Genomic DNA, 24,583 nt, shown 5'->3' on the forward strand with positions numbered 1-24,583 from the left:
CACACACACACACACACACACACACACACACACACACACACACACACACCACAGACAACAACAAGCCAGCCAGTAAGAAGCTCTGGGTGATGCGACCCAGAGGTCGAAAACAGGCCTGATGTCGAGCCCGACCACTAAGCAAAACCAAATGTCATGATTACGTTCATGTTTCCTTCAGAGGATACAGTTTTCACTAATAAAGCGATCCACGTGTAATATAAGACACATTCAAGTACTTCCATTTAATTTGAGCAACCGATATTTAATTCAAAGAACAATGAGAGCCGCAGTTAAACTGAGCTCAAGGGGTGGTGCCTCTTGTTTGAGGTGTGTGTGTGTGTGTGTGTGTATATATGTGAATGTGCGCGCATGTGTGCGGGGCCCAGAGGTGCTGGGTGTCAGTGTCTGGAAAGTCCAGTCCTTGGTGCGTTCAAGTCCGGCCTACATTTGGTTGAGGAAGTGAGCGCGACCGTTGTCCTCCATGCGGCGGGTGAGGATCTCACAGCCGGTCTCCGTCACCAGCAGGGTGTGTTCGAACTGAGCCGAGCGCTTCCCGTCTCTGGTCACCGCCGTCCAGCCGTCGGGCCACGTCTCGTCCTGCCAGCCACCTGAGATTGAGACACACGGCTTTGGCTTACAGAGCATCAATTAAACAGAGCTGTAGGGACGAGCACCACTGGACACCCATTACGAGTGTTTTTTAAGACTTTAATGACCTGTTTGTGTTACACATCAATTAACCCCTTGTGAGCCAGGCAACAAATCAAGGTTTATGCACAACAGTGACCAATTATTCAAAACCACACCATATTTTATAGGTTGAGAACACAACCTACTTTTAAGGCAAATAAACCATTTAAATTAGCTGGTGAATGCAATGGGATGAAGCTGAAAACATTTTTACTTGCTTATCAGATATGTGGTTTTCATAGACAGCAATTATTTACACTGATACAGTATTTACAATCCAGCCTTGCTTTACTCGCTTTTGATTTGTTTTATATAATTGCTACAACTTCTGTTTGATTGAGGCAATTATGTCTTATTTAATTAATTGAAATTACTATCGTCCCTTTAATTATCACTGTTGTTCATACAAAAGTGCAGTTGCACTCACCTTCACATATCATGGGCTCAATGGTGAACACGTGGCCAGGCTTCATTACTCCAACTGCTTTGTTTTCTGGTGAATGGACATAGAAATCATGCTGTTGTAGGAGAGCATGTCGGCAATTCGATGGAAACTTTCAAGAGATTTCAGACATGTGACTACTCACTGGCATAATGTGGCACATTGGGAGCGGTGTGGAAAAGTCTATGGATGCCGTGGCCGCAGTAGCTCCGCACCACGGAGAAGCCATTGGCCTGAGCATGCTTCTGAATGATGTTACCTAATTCTCTGTAGCGGATGCCAGGCTTCACTGTAACAACAGGAAGCATGAGGGTTATATGCAGTGGATATAGTGACTGTAGTTTATAGCCTGATGGACACTGGAATTCTGGGGCAGATATTAGAGTAAAATAAAATTCTGATCATGACTTATTGGAGAAATTTCTAATACAAAATGTATACATTTTAGAAAAGGACCCATTACAGAATTAATACTACAACTTCGGCCACGTTAGCTTCAAAGGTGAGATAGAAAGTTAATTGCTGACCTTGGAAACAGGTCAGAAATAGAAAAATAAAAATGAAATCTCAACTGGCTCTGAAACGTCAATGCTCTCTGGTGGACAAACTATGTAATGCCGACACAGTTCCTTAACTCAAATGAATCTTCAGCATTTCTGTACTGTAACTCTTAATGCTGATACAGATTATACCCCAACTAGCCCATCCATACAATAAGGTGGTATATGATGCTGATCATCCATACAATAAGGTGGTATATGATGCTGATCATCCATACAATAAGGTGGTATATGATGCTGATCATCCATACAATAAGGTATATGATGCTGATCATCCATACAATAAGGTATATGATGCTGATCATCCATACAATAAGGTATATGATGCTGATCATCCATACAATAAGGTAGGCGAGCACAAAACTCTAGACAAAGAGCGGTGAAGGTGGGGTTATAACGAACATCATCGGCCAAAATGAAAGAAATTAGATTCCTACCAGAGTCGATGGACTGCATAAGGCATTCGTATGTGGTCTGAACCAGCTTCTTTGCCTCTTCATCCACCTCGCCAATGTAGAAGGTTTCATTGAGGTCCCCATGGAAACCATTGTGGTAGACTGTGATGTCCACTGTGCAAGAGGGAGATGGTGAATGCGTCAGAGCCATTGTGTTGCATGACACTAGATGCTATTGTGTCTAAAGAAAGGCACCGTTATGAAGAACCTGAACGTTTTGGGCAAAACGTCAACCCGTTGGCGAGGCCAAACTAAATGTGTCTAAATTGGAATTGCTAGTGGGCAAACTGGGACTTCTCCCACTGACGGAGAAATATGGAGAGCAGCAGATCTGACGGGCAAATCCCCACTGCTAAAGGTTAATGAAACAATTTGTCTTGTCGGGACCACGCAGCGAGAGATGAGTTGTTGGCGAGTGCTCCATCAGACACTCTGAGGGGAGTGGTGGATGGAAGACATCGCTTTAGCAGAAATATTCATAAAAGAGACTAAAATTGGCCGAACTCCCACTGACACCATTTCAGGAGGCTGGTACAACCATTTGTCATGGAGGAGGATTATTTTTTTCCACTTCACTCTCTTAAATAAAACATTGCTCTGCATCCAAACTTAGCTCAACTTTCAAGAGCCTTTTTTGTAATAGAGAAAACTGGGGTGTTTAAAAACGAAAAGGAAGAATCTATTTTAGGTGCATTTGTTGGGGATGAAACAGTCAAAAAAGTCTAGAATTTGGTTAATTCCAACAAATAAAGAGATGCAACAATAAAGCTAGGGTCCCTAAATCAAGTAATGTGTGGCGCAGTGAGCATACCGTTGAGAATATCTCCTTCTTGTAATAGTCTTCTGTCTGGGATGCCGTGGCAGATGACTTCATTGACAGACGTGCAGCAGGATTTGGGGAAGTTGTAGTAGTTGAGAGGGGAAGGGTAGCACTTCCTGGCTGTGCAGGCCTGAATAGACAAAGCAAAGGAAGGATTAAATGTACTGAAGATGAGGGAGGCCTTCCCCGTCATGTAGGTGCCTTAAAGCTTAACGCAGTCACAATCATATTGTGTTTGAGTGCGGCGCATACCAAGTGTACAGCGTGGTCGATTTCTTCCGTCGTAACGCCCACTTTCACCATCTCGGCTGCGATGTCCAGGACTTCTCGTGCCAGCTGCGAATGACACACGTACGTTAAATGGGTGGAAAACTAAAATTGTAAACTGTGGCGACATCGTGACATTCAGCGACAGCCTGCGTCATTACCTTGCACACTACCCGCATGCCTTCGATGTCCTCGGGACAAAGGATCTTGATCTGTGACGTCCCCTTCAGGAACTGCTCGGACTCGGAGATCCCTGTGTGAAGGAAACGGGGACAGACACCCGGCGTCAGTTACGCTTCGATTTTTAGCCGACTCAACCGGGACCTTGTGAAGCGGTTGTCGGAAGTACATCAACTTTTAGCCGCCGCGTCGACTTGGACCAGATTTACAAACTCCTGATTTTGCTTTTACATCATAAGTGACAGTTGACGACAAGTCATTTGGTCGTGAGAAGGGATAAGCATCGTCACCCCTCTGTCATTTTGCAGTTACACTGCATCTTTCAAAAAAAACACACATACACGTCTGTAGTCAAAACCTGCTCTTTCCACTCTCAACATGAGCCATGTCTAGAGTCAAAGACTGGGGTTAAAATGATCTACTACGGGTTTGGTTTTATCAACATCGTAAAAAAAAATATATATATATATATATATATATATATAACATAAAGGTGATAATTGGCTATTAGAAATAGCATTTTATAGACAAAACCATTGGTCAATTAATCAAGAAAATAAGCAGAATAATTGATAATGAAAATAATCCAGAGTCGCAGAGTCCAGAGTTTGTTTAAAAAAAAAGGACCATGTACAGTTTAAAACAGAACTTTCACCATCTGATGCACTGTAACAGATTATAGCTTGAAGCTAATTTGCATCCGTCGTCCCTTGGCAGTGAAAAGTGAAGGATTGCCTTTTATTTGTCTGATTTCTGTGGAACTCGTCGCTTCAAGACTGCTCGAGGCGTTCGATGTCGACACCGTCTTTTAAATCCCTCATCAAAAGTCAAAGCCCTTTTCCAATGGTTTACTAATCAAACGCTCTTTTTGTTATGACATTCTCTCAGCTTCAATACCACATTTCTAAACCAAAATTAAAATCTCTGCTATGGTACTATGGACAACTAACTAGCTGCTCCTACACAGATACTACAGCAGCACCTGAGCAGAGGCTATAATGACACTCGCACTGCCGACTCAAAGGGCCGGAGCAGGACTGATACTGTTGGTGTCAGTGCAGTCATCTTAGCGACGCGTTGAACTGTTTAATAGAGATTACACAAGATCAGAATTCTTGGGCGGAAAAGCACATTGAGGACATGTATTTAACTAGATATTGTTCAAAGCGCTTGAGTCATCAACAATTCGCCGATCTATAATTCATCGACTCAACGAGACGATCGCTGGATGAACACGAACAGTTGCCTAGCAACGCAGACTTTTCGACAGGTGTGTGTCGGAGTGAAACACGGCCCTCCTCCTGACCTGCGGAGCAGACAGTGCGAGCGCAACAATCAATTAGACTTACTTACGCTTTGACACAGCTGCTCAGGAAAGAAGAAAAGGGATGAGAGAATCACAGAGTGTGCACATTGTCATGTCCTCACAACCCTACAGGTTCATTTGAGGTAAAAACCCCAAAATTGTATGCGTTATTTAAATTTAAAAAACACAAAAATTCCAGATTTGAGTTCAGCTCAGTAACAGCGCCACTCTGAAAAGCATTAGGCTGTAATGACTGCGTCGGTCCCCGAGAAGAAGGCATCACGGGAGGGATGAAAGGAGACAGTAACCATGACTACCTGCGCACCGATCTATGCAGTCAGACGACAGGGATGTAGCGGTTGCCATGGTTGCACACTGAACGTCTTTCCCAGAGAAACAGACCAGGTAAATAAGCCAGGTTACAATTATAGGAGTCTGATAATTAACAGCTGCTCGTCAAAAACGGTGTGACGGCAGAGCGGTTTAGGTTTCCCCGAAATAACTCTCAACCCGCCGGTGTTCAGCGTGTGAGGACGAGGCGTTATTGGGCTGTTTAACAGACCGACATCGACTACAGCTAAAATACTAAAAGAGGAACTGCATGAAAACACAATGTACGTACATAGAACTCCTCACAAATCAATTCTAAAAAAATAAAAACATCACGCAAAATATTTCATAGTAATACTGAATCCGACTAAATCCAGTGAAATGATACTAGTACTACGAATCCTACCGAAAATACACATCTTACTCTGCCGCTGTGTTAAGCTGTCAAACCACACAATAAGGGTGCAAATGTGTGACCATCCTGTTAGCACAGAGCAACACGTATCAGCTTATCTGTGTATTCATGCAAAAAAAAAAAAAAAAAAAAAAAAAAAAAAGATAGAAGACGCACGCATGGATGAACGCTTTGTCTACTAACGAAATAAACTGAGACAGCTTGCAGCTCAGTATGTGCCCGCAATTCTTTCTCCCGATAACGGAACTTGTGTATCGGCCAATACAGTGTACCAATCCAATACCAGTGTGTTTCTTATGTATTTAAACAAAAAAACTAAAATTGCAGTTTTAAAAAATACCAACATTTTCCCAAGTGGAGGATGAGCCAATGTGATCAACTGAAAACACATTTCCTTGAGAAAGAAGCACAGGTACCTCTGGGGTGATCCGCATAGTCAGGTCTCTGGATGTCACCGGGCACATGCCTCATGGGAGTCTACAGCCGGAGCCGAGGGGAGGACAGAAACATTATGTAATCCACAGACATCAGCACATGGATATGGAAATAATTGATGCAAGCCACAAGTTATAATAATCCCCCGTTACTCCGTCTGTCCTCCATTCTTTATAGGAGGCAAGTTGGTGTTGCAATTTGTTTTCCGACACATTGAAAACAAATAAGCACCGACAGGTATCAGCATATGGCTCCGTTTTGGATGTTTCCATCGTTTTAACGGTGTGGTGTGTAGCAGGGACTGTTCATCAGCTCTACTTAAGGGAGTTGATGTAAGCTGTCTGAGGACATTATTTCCTTTCAGCTAACAATTGTGTCGCAAAGGAATAGGTGACATTTAAAACATCGTGGTGAAACAGTTTTATAAAGGTCATGATCTCTTTCCCAGTTTGCCACCGGTAGCAGTTAATGACCGGGAAAACTGAGACAAAAAAAAAAAAAATCTGTTTGGCGCCACTGTGTGCATCCAACTGGAAACCAAAAAGGGTGTCATCGCTTATGCATGTCTGCACTCAGGCCTTCTTTCCAAGTTTCATTGACTAAAATGAACAGCGAGAACCTACCAGTGGGTAGTGAGGGTGTAGCTTCCCCGTGTAGCGGTAGCCGGGCCATGGGTCCGTGTTGATGTCATTCTCCACACAGTTCTGGGATTCATTCTGGTTCTTGTCCTCCTCTGACAAAACACACAGCACAGAACATTCTGAAGCATCTGGCACTGCCGTGTTAGTTCACAGTCAAGAGGTGTCATGCATCGAAACAACATGCAACTCATTCGTATATTGAGAACGAGTCCGCCACCGACAATGACCGGTAATACATACTTGCTTTTTTGTGCAGCAACTTGTGCGACACCCAGCTCCCTTTGAAACATTCCTGGAAAAGAAAACACAGACAAAAAACCCTCAATGAGGATGTGCAATGACAAGGTACAGATTGAGCTCAATGGTTCACTTAACTAATGTTCAACCCTAACAAAGAACTGTTACGTGCACACTGTGAAAGCACCCAAAAAAAAGGTTGAGATTTTCACAAATGAACCAATAACTCCACCGCGTACTGCTCCTTCCAATGGTCTTATGTAGTCGGACAGTTAAAAGAGCGGAGAAAGAGAGACGGGGAAATATATAAAGCAGGGGTCAGGTTGCGCAGCCAAAAATGCAACCGCAGCAAAGATGTCTAAGGGTCAAATACCATGGCACCCTCAAGACTGTTTAAAGGGCCACCCAACCCAACTATTTATAAAGCGTTTGAGTCAGAGAGCATTGCCGAGCCTCTTGTGTCGAGAGAGCAGTTGCTGTGGTTTACTGTTTAACGCTTTGTTGGCAGAGACACTTTTCCAGTGCAGTGTATGCAAGAAGAAGAAAAATTGCCCCAAAAGCAGCAACTGTCACACAACACTCTTCGTGTTTAAGTGAAAGACAGCTGTAGTTACAATGGGTCTGTCAGTGCTGCTCAGCTGTGCATCTGTATAAAGAAGTGGAGAGCAACTTCTCTTAATCCAAGTGTGAGGTATTGTCGTTTGGAGATCCATCTTTAAACCGACAGATTTGTGAGTGGGGTTTGGTCTCACAGGAGAGAGAACAGAGGGTCAAACATCGTGACAACAAATGCTCTGTCACGCAGCGTTGCCTCTGTGGCACTTTCACGTCCACAACCCCATCATTCATTTCCGTCTATGGCGTTATTAAAATGCCTTGTACCAACAAAATATACATTATGTCATACTGTTGTACGCTGTCAGCAAACGAGCTCCACACAATAGGCTCTTTTTTTTTCTCCATTTGGAGCAGGGGCGATACCGGGACTCACTTTAGCTAATCAGCCATCAGTTAGCTAGCTTAAACGTTTCTCCCCTCGGCCTACAGTCGCGGGTATAGGATGAGTTTCAATGACTGAATGCATCATTCATCCTCTGCAATGTGTGTAATCCACACCCAGAAAAGCATTCGTTAACGTTATCAAAATGCGTTATTAGCGGTTTACAAAGCACCTCACAGTTACACATGTCTACCTAGCTTGACAGTTAGCAGCCGCGTGATACAGAAGGCCTAGGTGTGTGTGGCTACAGCGGACGTTCAGGCTGGACAAGCCGAAAATGCAGCAGTACCTGGGAACAGAAATAGGAGCCTTGGATACCGAGCTTGATACATGTGGGACACTGAAGTTTGGCGTCCTTGCTGCAGCCTTCTGTCTCACACTCCCTTCTAGCCTCGGTGCTCGCCATGCCTTCGACTGCCGGAGGGGTGGAGTCGCGTAGAAGCAGCCACAGCCAGCGACGGCACACTGCGCATGTGCGCGGCGGGGCCGTCACGTTGCATGGCTCGGCCCAATCAACAGGAACTTTTCCAACAGAGGTTTTTTAAGATGGCGACCGCCGAACCGGTGAGTACTCTTACGACTGAACATATCTAAACGTTTAGGGGGGCTTCTCGCTGTAATTACAGGCCGAGTTCACATTTAAAGTTTGTGTTTAACTTTAAACACGTGCCTTCAAAATGAAATTGAGAGTTGTTACGATCACATTAGCTTGTTTTGACTAGTTTCAAGTGTGTCAATCTTCTGTGCCACGACCGAAGCGTAAAAGAGGAACGCTCGCGTGGAGATCTCCCAACTTGAAAGCTGACGTTTCAGCTAACCGACGTGCCGTTCACCTTTGCGCGAGAGAGCCATTGCAAAACGAGTCACTGAACTATTACTTTGGTTAACCGCAATAGTACACACCTGAGTAATTATTATCCAAGACAGGTACGACTATTGTGAACTAATAGTAAATTCGTCATATGATACAAGCCATCAAATAGAAACACCACGTTGTTTTTGTAGCTACACATTTCAGCTGTCAAAATTGGTTATCGTTGCTCACTGCTGACCTCTACGATGCAATGTTTGCTGACTAGTTAGTTAAGTTAACTAACGGTAGATGATGGTAAGAAAGCTAAAGTGGCAGTTTCAAAAGTATTTTTTCCCCAAAATAACACCATGTAATTGATGAAATGCACGCCGAATTCAATAACGGGTCCAGCTGGTAGGTGTCATGTCACCGCGGATACTTTGTGCTAAGCTAGTAGCTAGCTAGTTAACTTTAGCGTTACTTTTTTTTTTAAGTGGCAGATCGGTTATATGAGTGGAAATGGCGTGGCGTTCTTCACGTGTCATAAACAAACATTTGGGGAGTTGATACAGCGGTGCATAACACACGAAGTGACCGTAACGTTACTGGGGTAAAAGTTGGCAATAGAGTTAAAGTTAGTTAGCCAAACTGTGGCGTCACATCACGGTGGAATGTGTTCCAGATGTTCATATCGGGTTTCACTGGTGAACGCTTACGTCACGGATTTTTTTACTATAATTCGACTTTATTTTGGAGATGATCTCGATTGAGATTAGAAACATTGTTTTGGCAGATGGACTCTTTCTAAATATTGACTTGTATTTAAATGTACCACCATAAGCTTCCATCGCTAAACAAGGGTTCACTTTTGTAATCAACAGCTGGAAAGTTGTTACATCAGAGATCAGATGTCATACTACTGTTACAGAATAATGTTTATTAATGATAGTTATTGTTATTAATAATAATATTTATAACAATGATAGCAAACCACTGCCCACGTCCCTTATATGTATCTCACCTATACCTCACTGCCTTTTAGGAAACCAGCTCAAGTCCAACCCTGCCTGATGAAGATGGAGCTGAGGAGACTGGACTAGAGATTGTGAACCCAGAGTCCTACATCAAACACCCCCTCCAGAACAGGTTAGGGGCTGCAATTTAAGATGTATTAGAGAGGGTTAAATTGATGGAAGCGTTGGAACACACGTGTTTTAATTCTTCAAAATGATGTCGTGGGTATAGCGTCTAATGATCTTCTCTATAAAGCAGTACTACATATTCACTCTGACTGCAAAGAATCAAGTTTTAGGTCTGCAGAACATACCATATTGTACACTTCTATTGCAAGCAGTAAGAAACAAACAAAATGTTTAGAATTTTCGTTTTGTAATATTAGGAACCATTTCAGTGCCTGAATAGTCTGTAGGCAAGTTTTTTTGATCATTTTCTCTATTTCCATTTACCGTTTCATACCCGTTGATGGATGTCTGTTTTTATGCCAACTTTATTGAACTTCCACGATTTGTCAGTTAATCAATGACAGGAATGACTAAAAATCAATCGGCATCAACACTGAATATTGAATACTTTTCTCAGCTTTGTATAATTGAAAATGTTTAAAAAAAACATTTTCGTTTTGTGTGAGATTATCACCATGGTCTTTCAGAACTATTTTTGGACCTTAAGGATCAAACAATAATGTGACTTGTCTGTCACCGATCTTTACAATGAAGTGGCAGCTTCACGTTTAAACAGTGCACAAACTCTGGGAGCAGCGCAGAACAATCAGTACTAATGTATCTGAATGTTCAACATCTCTATTTTGCCTCAAAAGTTGAAGTCGAGAGAAATCGACTTCAACATTTTAAAATGAATAAAATGTTCATTTTATTTCCTTCTTGGCACACTTTGTGTCAATCGACACCTTCTCATTTCAACAGGCACACCGCTGCCATCACTACAGCATAATTACAGCTAAAAGTATTAACTTTTACTACCAATGAATCTGTCAATCATTTATTTAATGAATCAATTATTCTTTAATTGAGCATAGCTCGGGTACGGAGCGACCCTTCCTCCACACAACTCCTGTGGAGGCTCATACAGACGTGAGAGCGAGACATGAATTGACCACTCGGCAAAAAATAATGGCCGCTGTGTTCACCGGGAGGAAGCCGAGCAATTCACGAAAATGGTCTGCGGCGCAGCGCACCGTCAAAAAATTAAGCTCTTCTTTAAATTCCAAACCGGGCCACTTTCCAGATGGATTGAGCAGTTGATTAAGAGGAATCCATATTCAACTTGACTCTACAAAAAATGTTAGTTATGTGAAATACATTTTAATTGACTGATCATGTTTTGATTATTTCTTAGTTTCTGGGCTTGTTCTAGCAAGTTATTTTATGATATATAAGAACATGTTATATAAGATTGATGGTTGATTATTATATGCCTGTGGTCCTGTCTCTGTGTTAAAATAGGTTTTCTCTCACATTCCACACAAAGGCAGTCTGCTGGATGGTAGGCTTTATTTCCTCACCGCGAGGCTTTTTATTGTCTGTGATGGTCTGGTGACCCGTCCAGACTGTTTCCGTGCTTTTCCTCTCAGTCCTACATTCCAACTCCCTTCTGTGCTGAATACAAACGAGCATCAATTGAATATTTTATACATATTTGAATTCCAAAAGGGATGTTTATGTCCAAAAGGGTCAACTAGAAAAACCAACCTCGACAGAAAGCCAGTCAGCTGGAGGAAAAGTTTGGCCATAAAAACTTCACCAGTGTTTCTCAGCTCAGCTGTGAGACTTGAAATGCATCGGTGGCGTTCTAATGGCAAAATATTCCCACAAATAAACCATTTAAATAACATATTAGTTTGGATAAGTTCTGCCAGTGCACGTCAAAGAACATTAGCCTATTAGCATTCATCAATTGTATTGATTTCTTTATAGGGTCATAGGTTCATGAAGCTATCCCAGCATGCATTAGAGGGAAAATAAACATCCTGTATATTCATTACGTGCCTCAGGTTATGGCCTATCATCAAACATTCCAATATTTCACCAAACAGGTTGACAAGGAATCCACAAATGTGCCATAACCTCAAGCCTGCCGATGGTGAACTGTCATATTAGATCTTCTGTTGTGCATATACGATGCATTCAATTAGTATCCGTTGACTTATTCGATTTATTAAAATAGTTTAGAATCTGTTTGTGGTGGAGCGGCATGTCCGCCCCCTGGGCCCAGTTAATCAGTCTTTAATTACAAAGCAGCTTGCAGTGTGTTTTCCATGGATGTGATGCTTTGCGTCTCCTTTCTCTATACGCCGGCTCAACAGAACTCTGCTCTACATAAGAGAAGTTAACGTTGTGCTCAGGGCTGTATCCAATGCCTTTTTGTTTTTCTTTCAAAGCTTTGATTGAGGCATTTGAATGACGTTTTCCAGTGTCTTTCGTCATATTTTACGATGTCATCACCCATGAAAAATTGGGAAAATATGATTGTGTGTTATTGTGGTTGTATAAATGTAATGCATGGTGCTGTTAGATTGCTGCTTGACCACCCTGTTAATGCAGACGCGGGCTTGGATAAGCTGAACAACAACATATCTGGATTGAAGCAGAATATTTTCTTTAGATTAAAACATGTTGTGAATTATGGAGATGATAATATCAATGTTTTGGGTTGAGAACAGACAATTACAAACAATAACAAATATGATTTGGATCGTGAGGTTAAAGATTCAATGGTAATGTTGACCGCAACACGATGCCGCGATATTGTCGCAGTTGCTGAGCTGTAAGAGGATTCAGCATCAAACAGGTGTGACGCCACATTCACAATGAATTGGACCAAAGATAGCGATGACATACCGAGCGGTTTGTGTTAAAGTCGCTCAATGGCTTTCGGTTTCTTTCGGTCGTCTCGTGTTTAATTAGGGGCTTGTTACATTTATGCACATTCCTCTTCTGTTTTTGTCCCAACAGATGGTCCCTGTGGTTCTTCAAGAACGACAAGAGCAAAACATGGCAGGCCAACCTGCGACTCATCTCTAAATTTGACACGGTGGAAGATTTCTGGGCGTAAGGAGCAGTAAATCCCTCCCAAGTCTTTTTATTTTTCCCATACCTCTATGCAGTGTCTGAAGCAGTAAAATGTCCTGATAGTCTTGTTGAAATACTGTTCGAGCAGCATGTTTTGTTTTTTTTAATTTATTAATGGCGTGCTCTCTGCATTTCAGACTCTACAACCATATCCAATTGTCAAGCAACCTCATGTCAGGCTGTGATTACTCCCTTTTCAAGGTACGTTTGATTTATTTACCATTTAAGTGAAAGCACAGGGTGAGTAGTTCAAGTACAGATTAAAATATAGTTTATATCAGTCTCTAAAATAATGTTTGCATGACAATATCCTCTCTGGTGGACAACAGTGTTTTCTCTGTCTCATGTTGACTCAATGAAACTAAAAGAACCGTATTAATTAAAGGCTATAAAACAACTTTCTTTCAAAGGGGAAGTCCACGTTTACATCATGAGACAATATGTTTTTGCAAACTAAGCAAAAGGCCCGGGCCCACACATGTGGCAGCTGATGTCATTCAGACTTGAAGTACAAGGAGGAAATATCATCTTGTGCCGGGTATTCATAACAAATAAAAAAAAAACACAAGATTGTAACGACCGAGTCAAATAAAGCTCAACACAACAGCATCATTACTGCAGCGTAGACCGGAGACACAGTGAGCTCATTTAACCAGATGTGATGATCGACAATGAGAAGTGTTCTAAAGTTCAGGAGGCGGTTAGCAGCCGCTAATGACACCGCGTGAGATACAGGTGATGACTACAGTCGCAACAGGTTGGAACATTTCCAAGGGAAGCTGAGCTTGGGGAATTTTGGATCTTTTTGTTTTCCATTACTGGAGTGAAAACGTAGCCTAAAGCAAAGCACACCGGTTATAACTTGATGAAACACACCAGTAGTTTGTGCTAGCTAGCTGTTACCATGTAAGGTGTAGCTTGTTTGAGCACGCTAATTGGGTCTGTTACCATTTATTCTTTATTGGAAAATGTTTATTTTTTCAAATGAGTTGTTCACTTTAAACCCTAGGTTTGCACACAGCACACATTGTACCTTTCCTCACTCACTCAAATGGCACATTTCACATTGTTTATATTTGGCAAATGAATGGATTATGTCTTTCTGCATATGCTGTGGTGAATACAGCCTGTGCAAATAATCCTTATGTTCAAATTTATTCCCATTAATTCCCAGAAAATCCTGTGAATTCCCATGGAAAGTTTCCACCTTGAATAATCCCAGTATTTAGCAACCCTAGTGATGACAATAAATGGAAAAGCAATAATCAAGTATGACTGCATTTTATAACTAGTGAACTTCTAGGCCACTGCAGAGCCGTTACCTTATCGACATCAATACAATTTAACTTTTACTTCTTCTCAAAATAGTTTGCTGCGTGAGTCAGAAAGTCGCTCAGAAGGCGGGCAGCAATGCAACGTTCTACCCTTGCTAACCCCTTTTAGCATTCCAGCTGCAAACCTTCAGCACGATTTCTGTGTCGGAAGTTTTTGGTTCAGTGGCTCGGAACGTGTACTGACAATCTGTGCCGTCGCTGTAGGATGGTATCGAACCGATGTGGGAGGACGAGAGGAACAAGCGCGGCGGACGCTGGCTGATAACGCTCAACAAGCAGCAGAGGAGACAAGACCTGGACCGCTTCTGGCTGGAAACTGTAGGTTTGGCTCTGTATCCCGTCCAGTGTCGTCATTACTCATACCTGCAGCGAGTCAGAGATGAGATAGTTTGAATGTCATCCTTCTATGATTATCTAAAAACTATATACGTATAAAAATATGCTGGTGCCTTGTCTGTATGCTGAGCAGATGATACGGGTTCACCACACAGTCAAATGAGAGCAAGTGAAATGTGGCTTGCCTGCTGCTCAGTCTGCACTCCGCACAGTGTTGTGGTGAGCTCTGTAAAGGTCACTGACAGTGATACAGACGTCCAGCGAGCAATACTCGGCTCTTACTTCACTGTCAGTGCTGCCGACAACTGCTGGTCCTTCTGGGCTCATAGGACTCACTTCCTTTTCCTCACTAATTGTTTTGCCGTACGTTAAGCTCGAAACATAAACGTTTTAATGACTGCGGACAGTTTGAAATGAACAGTTTTGAACAGAAATTGAAATATATTGATCAGTGCTCCTTGTTACTAGTTGCAGTGTTTCTGTAAAATGCCACTATGTTTCCTATTACGGCATGTGGAATATACGGTTAATGTTCCCGGTTTTAGGAGCATTCTTTGGCAGTTTGGCCATTTAAACATTATAAAGGACTTTGACATCCACAGGTTTTTGGATATTTGTGGACGATTTGTAGTTCTAGTAGAATCCCCATGTAATGACGGCAGCTTTTCCTTCCCCTCCGTCCCTTCACCAGCTCCTGTGCTTAGTCGGAGAGGCCTTCGGCGACTACAGCGATCAGGTCTGCGGCGCGGTGGTCAACATCCGCGCGAAAGGAGATAAAATAGCCGTGTGGACATCCGACTACGACAACCGGGACGCTATAACACACATAGGGTGAGGCGTGTCAAAGCAGTACACGTTCATAAACACAGGTGATCCTCTGCAACCCTCTCACGGTGTCCTTTCCCTCGTCCACAGGAGCGTTTACAAGGAGCGCCTGGGGCTTCCACAGAAGATGACTATTGGCTACCAGTCTCACTCAGACACGGCTACCAAAAGCGGTTCAACCACCAAGAACAAATTTGTGGTTTGAGAAATGCCCGACGTGCCTTCTGTTTTCATTTCCTTGTCTTATTTGTTATTGGTTCAAATGTTTACTTTGCTGCAAAGACTCTGCGGAATGCAATCTGGAAGAGGAAGAAAAACAACTGTCAAAAGTTTCCATAACCTGCCCAGGATTTGAACCACTTGAAAAAAACTAACATGGACAAACGGATGAACAGGAATCTTCCAAAACACTAACAATGAGAGGTTTAAATAATGATGGGTGATTTAGTGTGCTGCATACTTTACTACTTTACTAAAAAAAAAATTTAAAAAAGAATTACATATATATTATATAAATATAAATAAATATTCTCTCCCATTTACTACAGCACCGTTGGTTTGCGGTAACCCTAAATGACATGAAACTCTTTTAATTTATTTTTTGATTTACCTGCATACGATTAGTTAGACCTTTTTGTTTTTTGCTTCTTTTTTTTTGCCAGGAACTGTTTCACGTAATCGCCCTTTGAAAAGTACTTCATGACTCATATTCATTTGAGTGTTAATATAATTAAAACATTGGTTTTGCAATTATTAGTTGTTAACTGCGTAATACTTTGTTTGGTACATTCTTTGTTCTAAAGGGTTTACTTTTGACTTGCAGTGTTGCTGTATTGACTTTTAGTTAACAACAGACCATCCAATAGATTTCTACCGATGCTCTACATTCCCACTGAGCGTAGAGAATAGTACTAAAGGAGACACAATCGATCTCAGGGAAACAGGAAAGTCCCTTCTTCGGCTTCCGAGTAGCTTAAGATTCACCGTTCGCCTCAGCAAAAGTGCCAAATTCAAACCTGCCCACCTCCACCCCATCATCCCGAGATCCCTTAAAATGTCAGCAAAAAAAAAATGTGAAAGAAAAGGTTACTTTGGGCAACCCGGCTTCCCATCTCAGTCCATTGCCACCTTTAAAAATGTCACTTCGGCATGAAAAATGTCCTCACGTTCTCAAGGATCGGCATTCTTCACGTCAGCGGGCGAAGCAGCTACAACTAGATCCTTCTTGATCTGACGAAGCGTTAAGTGACTGCCGAAGCTTCATTGGGTCCTTGTTGAAGTTCTGGCAGTCTCGAGGCAGTAACCTTTAAAGGCCAGCTGATCTATCGCGTAAGATGCTTTTTTAAATGATAAACACGGTGGCGATTAAAATGTATGTTTGTAGCAGCTCTCTGGAGCAGACGGCACAAAGTGCCTCCCAGTAAGAGCAACAGACAAAAGCACATTAACTATATATTAATAATGCAACATACATAACTCAAATAATTACTACAGTTAACACATGAAGAACCGAATAAACCACATCTGAGCATTTTGATTGGGAGGGAGAGGGGGGCGTGTCTGAAAAGTACACGCATAAATGAAACGTTTCAATTCAGTAAATGGCATTTTAAGATTTTTTTCGGGGTTTGATCGTGCTCTCTCACTAATCACTCTGTCACAGTGAGTTATGTGAAGAGTAAATATTAGAAACGATGGGACATCATCTAATAACTCAGCTGCCTCGCTGTGCGTCTCGTCCTTTGTGATCGGCGTTCATTTGGAATGAAGAGTGGACATCGGAGAGCGGATTCATCTGTTCAGCGAGCACCACGGAAGGTCCACATGCTGTACACCCAGTTGCCAGATTATTAGGCACACCTAACCTAATATAATACAGCAGCCCCCAAATGACTCCTTCACAAAGGTTATTAGGATCATATTTTGTTAGAGCTGTTGTACTTTTTGATGATGTTAAATTGGGTCATACTGAGGGGCTGTTCTAAACGGAGTGGACAAAGTATTCAATCGCCCATATAAACAGTGTAATGAAGCAACAAAAACAAGCTACAGCATGGGGCACATAATGAAGTCCGTTTTGCAATAGTCATGAAAATGAAATAAATGCAGGTTTGTCCACATCTTGTCCACCAACGGCTGAATACAACACGCATCTTATATCTTTGTTGGGAATAGTCATAAAACCAAAATTCCCCCCGTCTGTGCAGACAGGTAAACACAAGGCCACTGACGCAGCCACTTTATTAAACGGGGTTACAGACTAACCTTGGCAGCAATGAATGCAATCAATGTGGTAAATTGAATTGAGCACAGTGTCTCAGTCTCCAGTCGGCCCCGGTCGCCGTGAGCAGGACCTCCTTGTATTCCAATCAGGGGCACTTATCGAAATCCCAAACCCTTTTTCGGTGCGAGATAACCGGTCAAATCAATCTGGCAGAAGGGCGTAATCCAGCAGGGGGAATATGAAGTGAAGGCCAAAACCAGAGCAGACTTCTGAGAGGAGAAAGTATTGCTAAAGCGATCTGATTTAGAGCTGGAACTCTGACCCCGAAAGCAGCTGAAAAGCACAAAAGAGCCGAAAGAAGTAATATCATTACTGTGGAATATTTATCCGGCTGTCTTGTTTTAGGGCTGCACTGGGGCAGCATTCTGGTGATGCCGTGGCTCCAAGCAGGATTGAATCGACAATCGCTACACTGCTGTCCATCACTTTACACTGGAGGGAGCTGCAATCCCATTCAAAATGTAAACGAGCGCTCGTAAGGCCAGTACGCAGCACAGGGATGGATTTGTTTACAGCTGTAATTCCACATCCCGCAGACTTTCAACTTAAAAGATTAAGTTTTTCTGGGCCTTTCCTGTCTGGGGCTTTGATGGCGACGGCTCACAATTCAGAGGAAAAAGGAAATCAAACTAAGGCAACACCGCAAGATGAAAAAATTGATTTTGTGTGCGCGGATGTGAAGAAGGAATTTCAGATGATCAAACGAGAGCATAAAACACCAAGAAGGAACTTTTTTTTTGGTGTTAGTGTGACGGACAGTGTGGTGGATGAACAGCAATGTCTAGACAGCAAAGAAACGTGTACTACAAACGGCAGACGTAGCCAGCGGCTATAATTACGACGCCACATTTTGTAATTCAACTGAAGGATCTAAAACTCTAGAGCTCAATGCTTTTTATCAGCTTACCGTTCTGTGTGTGGCCGATCAATTTCCCCAGGGTCCCTTTGGGGGCTCATTTCTCTCCCAGTGGAACAGGGATCAATGGCGGGATTTGTTAACCCAGATGAAATGAATGGCGAGGGTAATCAGAGAGGCAGTTAGCCTATACTTTGCGGCCTCGAGATCGAGAATGCTTCGATTACATTCAAAGCCCCGGACACATTCACTTAACTTCTATGGAAGGACCCATGAGACACAGTGGTGCAATGTAAAAGCGTCATTGCAGACGTGGTGGGGGTTTAAAAAAGTATTGATCCAGAGTCCCTGTCCGGGTGTATGTACTGTATATAAAGCCCAACTCCTGACAGAAGCACAGTGTAATTCCTGTATTAGCTTCACATTCCTGGCTCCCAGTGCAGTGTGGGATTGATTTTCTTAATCATTTTATTCATCACTTTGGGAGGGGAGCTTTCCACCTTTGTGTCGTGTTTTAATGCACACTCTTGAAATATTAAGAAAATTCTGAAAGCTTGAAATTTCAGTAGCTGGCCAAGGAATTGTTTGACATTTTGGGAAATGAGATAATTGGCTATTTTTTTTGCCGAGATTAAAAGATCAACACCACTCTGTCCGTTCAATATGAGGCTAAAGCTAGTAGATGCTAGCTAGTTAGCGAGACTATCCTGACTGTCCAAAGCTAAAATAAATATGCCATACTAGCACCTTTACAGCTCACTAATAAACATATTGCATCTCATTTGTTTACTTCATACTAAAGTCAAAGTGCAGAAAAATAACGTGTGGTTTTAAAGGACCACGCTTCCAGTCTTGGCACTAGCCGTCTTCTAGCTATAGCCTCACAGTAAACAACCAAATACAAGATTTATGTCTTCTCATCATACTCTCTGCAAGAAAGTGAAGAACTGTATTTGTCAAAGTATTCCTTAAAGCCATTTGTAATATCCCGAGTGCTTTGATATGTCGTAATTTTGTGACTTTTAAAATCTGACTTTTGCTTATTTAATCATTGCTCTAAACTTCTTTGCCCTTTTGTTCTTTCCTTTGCTCATTGAAAAACTGACATTTAGTGTGCATTGTGTTAATTAACACAGTGATTTGTTTCTTTTATACAGTGGTTCTCAATCCTGCCCTCAGGACCCACAGCGCTGCTGGTGATCGGTCTTAGCAGGTGGTTAATTCCGGTTGATCACGTTCACCTTGCATTGCAGTTGTCAATTGGTCCCTCATTAGGTGGCTGGTATATAAAAAGAACAGCAGGACATGTGAAAACACACGATGGAGAACTTTGCCTTTGAAAAGAATGTTGGAAAGAGAAAAGAAAAAAACTTGAAAAGTGATTTCTGAGAAAGCAAGCGGGTCAGTCAATGAGTTTGAGCACTTTCGAAGCAGTTTGAAGAAAGAATTTCTCATTCATTTTGAGCTGTGCATTCATCTAACCTTCAAAGGGTGGGGAAGTCACAACTGGCAGGGTTCACACAAACCGGAGATTCATTAGCATAGCCTTTTGTGACGTTTCAGGCTTTGCACTTGCAGTTAAGTATTAAATTGGTTGGCAATAATAACCCCATGTGCACTCCCTGCCTCATTTATCTGTGACAAATAAGCTCCAGAGATTCAGTTGGCATATTTAATTTGTTGTCTCGATTCATTGAGGTGAATATTTGCCTTAGAATTAATTTCATACTGTTTTTCCCACCCACAATCCACTTGCTATGTAAAAAAAAAAAAAAAAAAATTGAACAAGATAGATACTGCGCAGGATATTTTACAGTTAAAAAAATCAACCTTATAATTGTGACACTGTTTCTTAATTACTCCAAACTGTGCTGAGGGTCTGTAGATTTCTATTATAACCAAAATATTAAAGCTGTATTAATTATTATTTTTGGCCACTTTGGACCAATATATCAAGCTCACCATTCTCATATTACAACCTTGTAAAGTTTCTATGGCAAACGTGTTTGCATACAATGTGCTATTTACACATCATGCAGATGTTGAGCCCCATATCACAGCATATGACACCCTCCATCCTTAGCCCCTGGATTTAGATAAGGAAAAACTCCCCCAAAAAACTCTTTAACGGGGGCAAAAAAAATCATCGAATCATCAAAAGCACCTTAAAGGGATTTGATATGGATATATATGCATTAGCTGTTGAGCAATTTAGCTATGTTGCGTAGGTGAAAAAGTGTGTTGTGTAGGAGATTTTGGTGCTATTTTGAATGTGCTGATCAAAACAGAAGGTTGGATCAGATTTTGAGAAATCACCCAGTTGTTGAGAGTTACTGTTACTTGGTGTCTATGTCGAGTAGGGTCAATGACCGGCATGTCAGATTCAGCAGAATTTAGGAACATTAAACACTGTGACATCCAGTTTTTTTTCACAACAGACGAGCAGGCCTCTAACTAATTATTTGGGAATGATCGTCCGCATTCACAGCCACATACAGCTGAGCATCATCAGCGTAGCACCGGACATTAATTCCACGACTGCGTATAATTTGACCAAGAGGTAAGATAAAGGGGGAAAACACAAAATAATGAGCCAAAGGATGCTAAAAACCTTGTAGAGCTGAGAGGAACTGCAGAGCTGGGTAATAATTCATTGTAGGTTTATCACTACGAACGACCCTTTTCATACATACAATGTCATTTGATCCATTATGTATGAACATATTAACAAGTGCAGCTAAGTGTGATGTTACTAATTCGAACAACAATTAACCAATCAGTGAAACCACTTGGATTTCAGTGGTAATTTAAGGTCTAAGCCCTTTGTAGCTCACGTTTGCTTATTCATTTCACTGCACATTTCAAGTCAAGATAATTTGTGTAGCCCACTAAAACATACAATAGCTTTGTTTTATGTGGATTGATTCCATTCTACATACTAGTTCTAATCACGTTCCAGTGTGTAGTGTGTTTCTGGAATAGTGTTCATTCTAAAGAAAGCTTTGAGTGTGCCGGTGCCTCACAGTCCAGTGCACAAGGGAAACAAATAAGCCACACACAGCTGCAAAAAAACATAACTGATTGCAGGGGACATATAATGGAAGTTTTTTATTTGTAATTCTTAAGTATTGTAAATCTCTAAGACAGTACTCGTTTCATACCGTGGAGTCCTATTATGTAATACAAACGTGTGGTTACTGACTGTCTTTGTCTATGTACAAAATGACATTCAAAAGTGCTTTGATGTCAAAACGATTTTTGAATATTCAAATTAAATAATCTTGATTTGATTTTGTCTTCAACATTTTTGACGTTGTCTCTAGCAGTCTAATTTATAGAAATATGACAAATTACATGAAATGATCCATGTCCATATCCATATCTAGAAATAAATTATTTGATCGATTGATTTTTTTTTACATACTGCTGTCTTTTTATTATTAGCGAATCATAATCTGCAATCGGATCAGGCATGTAAAAGATATGCATGCTAATTATATATATTTTATTCTGCAACATTATTTTTTATTGATGTTTTATTGATTTATTGATCATTTAGGTGGGTTTTTGTGGGTTTCCTGCACATTCATTTAAATATCTATGTACTTTTTTTCTGTCTGACCTTTCCTTTTTTTTAAATGTGCAAATAAAACATGAAACATAAAATATCTAGGAAAACAAAAGGTATGTATTAAATCTGCCTTCTCTATGTGACGTTTAATTGACAGTTGAGTCAATTGAGTTATGCGAGTGCAGCTGACATGATACAATATTTTGAGCCTAACTCAGGATAATGAAGATTTAAAGTAATTATAAACACGGTTGCACGGTGTTGCAATAAGGAAGGAAGGCTAAATTAGGGGTAATTTTATCTTTTATGGCCATTTTAGCATCGTGTTGTTCTATAAACACATTTTCACTGAGCTGACCAGGCATTTAAAGGCTTTAAATTTGCCAGTTATCATGAAGTTATCACAATATGCTGAATATTTTATTAACGTTAAGCTCAGTCTGTCTCCCATGCCGTTATAATAATGACCTCTTTATAGCTCTGTGGTCTGAATCCTCATCATCTGATCAATGCCTCCCTGTTCTCAATTACCAGATGATTACATTACACGTTTAGAAACCCAGCCCCTCTTATTACAGGCGGTCATCAGCTTCGGCCGTTCTCTCCTGACCAGTTTGCCTTCCACAACACAGTAAAAAGCAATGCATGTTGCAGTATTCCTTGCTGGTGCTGTTAGGTCACAGGGCGCCTGACCGGTGATAAAGTGGTTAATACTCCTACCTCTGACGCAAACCAGACACTTTATCCTTTACTTTCCAGAATCCCAGATCTCCTTCCCTTGAGGCTATGTCTGAAAACTGTGCAGTTGGTGAAAAAAGCCATACCATGGTGAGCGAAACACGGATATTTGAAGCTTTAGTGTCATTGCAAATCCTGCCATCACTAAAACATACATTACATGGTTTATTGTTCTGTTGCGTTGTGGAGGTAGAGAAGTTTCTGAGTTAATCTATGTTTAAAGTCTAGTTACAGATGTGAAACCTGATCACTTTCGTGTGGATTAAATAATATCCAGCAACTGAAGCCTCTGCTTTTTCCCCCTACATAGTATTTTGTACACACACATGCACATTCATGTACACATCCCTGTTCTTCTATCTTTGAGAGGACTCTCAATGACATGCATGCCCTAGCCCCTTACCGTAACCTTAACCATCACAACTAAATACCTAACCTAAACCTAATTCTAACGTGAACCTTAAAATCCAAATCTCGAAAAAGGCCTTTAGAGAAGTGTGATTTCCAAAACGCCCCCGCTCTGCGATTAAAAACTTGTGTCGGTCCTCACTATGTAGCAAGTACAAGAACATACACACACATACATATATGTAGTGGTCAGGTGGTTTACTAGCTAAGCATATTACTAGGGGGAACAGCTAGACAGCTCTGTCCAAAGGTAAAAAAAAATCCTATCTTATTAGGACCACCATTCTCCGCTGGTTGCCTGGCAACTGCACGGTGATGACAAGACTCAAGAAATAGTGCCGGCAATGTAATCCCATGTAAAACAATAACTCGTCATTTTTACACTTTTGAGCTGATTGAACCAACGAGGTGAAAAAAAAAAAGGAAAGTTAATTAGTGAGCTTTTAACGTGCAGGTTGACTGATTCGGGTTTTTTACCGGCGGACTGAGCTAGGCTAACTATTCCCCTCGTTCCCAGTCTTTATGCTAAGCTAATCACCGTCTGGCTGTAGCATCATATTTTAGCGCACAAGTGTGTCATCAATGTTCTCATCCATCTCTCTGCAAGAAAGCAAATAAGTGTATTTCCCAAAATATCAATATAATCTTAAAAAGACCCTGACCACGAAGTCCGCCTCAGACTTATGAAAACTACAGTCTACAGGATTTAGCAATTACTAAATGTCAAATAACATTTGACTTTATGCCAAACCAGAACAAACCAAACATCTCTGTGTCGTGTATTTACAGTGGGGTGTGACCTTTTAAGCAGATTTCTGGCTGCTCCGAGTGGCGATAAACAACCTGACTCAACCCCTGGACGGCAGCGGCAACCGTGGCAGAGCACATCAGCTGGAGGTGCTGCCGTTTGTTTAGAAGCGAGCTGTCACACAACCTAACACCCGAGGCCTTACGCAATCCCACCGTGGTTCACGAGATCACCCAGGAAGCTGGTCAGGCGTCACGCCACTATGTGGAAGATGGAAGGGTTATGTAATGTTTCCCACTTTTAGATTCAATGCATACGGTGCCCAAGAGAAGGAGCGAAAGAGCTATACCCGAGATCCGTCCACCACACTGTGAAGTGCTCAAGCATTGCCTCGTAAGGGAATATATCCGTGCACCATTACGACACTGATGTTGTGCAGCCAGCATCATCGTCCCCTGGTTTGCGCAGTCACAGAGGACCCTTGGGTACGAGGAAGTCAAGATGGCGCAGTTGTTTTCTTCAAGGCCGTGGGAGGTGAGACCAAATGGCGTGCCGTCTGTCTCTATTGTTTCTGCCTTTCTGCACAACCTCTGTGTGAGTGCAAGGCGACATTTACAATGTAAGCCAGATGCTTGTGATCCCGAGGCTCCACTGCCAACAGGTTCTGGGACAGTGGAAGGGAGGCACGTTGAGAGCAGGGACCGACAGGCAGCCTGTCACTTTGCCCCTCAGATCTTCTAAATTAGGTTTGCTATTTCCTTTGCTTTGAGCTTACGCAAAATGTTCAAACACTCACACTATTA

At 41.7% G+C, this 24,583-nt stretch overlaps 2 protein-coding genes across 3 annotated transcripts; one reads left to right on the forward strand and one right to left on the reverse strand.

Annotated features, from left to right (window-relative positions):
* Window positions 1-241: 241 nt before the first annotated feature.
* Window positions 242-8,229, reverse strand: metap1 (methionyl aminopeptidase 1). The gene is made up of 11 exons (XM_031866693.1): window positions 8,068-8,229; window positions 6,782-6,833; window positions 6,524-6,633; window positions 5,882-5,942; window positions 3,396-3,487; window positions 3,220-3,303; window positions 2,959-3,097; window positions 2,130-2,261; window positions 1,278-1,421; window positions 1,118-1,183; window positions 242-608 (listed from the first exon to the last, which is right to left on the reverse strand). Exons 1-11 carry the CDS (start codon window positions 8,182-8,184, stop codon window positions 442-444), a joined length of 1,164 nt encoding a protein of 387 aa, XP_031722553.1. The 5' UTR covers window positions 8,185-8,229; the 3' UTR covers window positions 242-441.
* Window positions 8,230-8,281: 52 nt separating this feature from the next.
* eif4eb (eukaryotic translation initiation factor 4eb) lies at window positions 8,282-15,925 on the forward strand. Of its 2 annotated transcripts, none has more exons than XM_031866695.1 (7): window positions 8,282-8,342; window positions 9,614-9,717; window positions 12,564-12,659; window positions 12,818-12,881; window positions 14,219-14,332; window positions 15,042-15,181; window positions 15,266-15,925. In XM_031866695.1, the coding sequence occupies exons 1-7, from the start codon at window positions 8,325-8,327 to the stop codon at window positions 15,378-15,380; spliced, it is 651 nt and encodes a 216-aa protein (XP_031722555.1). In that variant the 5' UTR covers window positions 8,282-8,324; the 3' UTR covers window positions 15,381-15,925. The 2 variants fall into 2 exon arrangements, with proteins under 2 accessions (XP_031722555.1, XP_031722556.1); XM_031866696.1 differs by lacking the exon at window positions 8,282-8,342 and adding an exon at window positions 8,373-8,886.
* Window positions 15,926-24,583: the final 8,658 nt, after the last annotated feature.

This window comes from Anarrhichthys ocellatus, unplaced genomic scaffold (assembly GCF_004355925.1).
Source record: "Anarrhichthys ocellatus isolate YVR2014 unplaced genomic scaffold, GSC_Weel_1.0 scaffold36, whole genome shotgun sequence".
NCBI classification, from domain to species: domain Eukaryota; kingdom Metazoa; phylum Chordata; class Actinopteri; order Perciformes; family Anarhichadidae; genus Anarrhichthys; species Anarrhichthys ocellatus.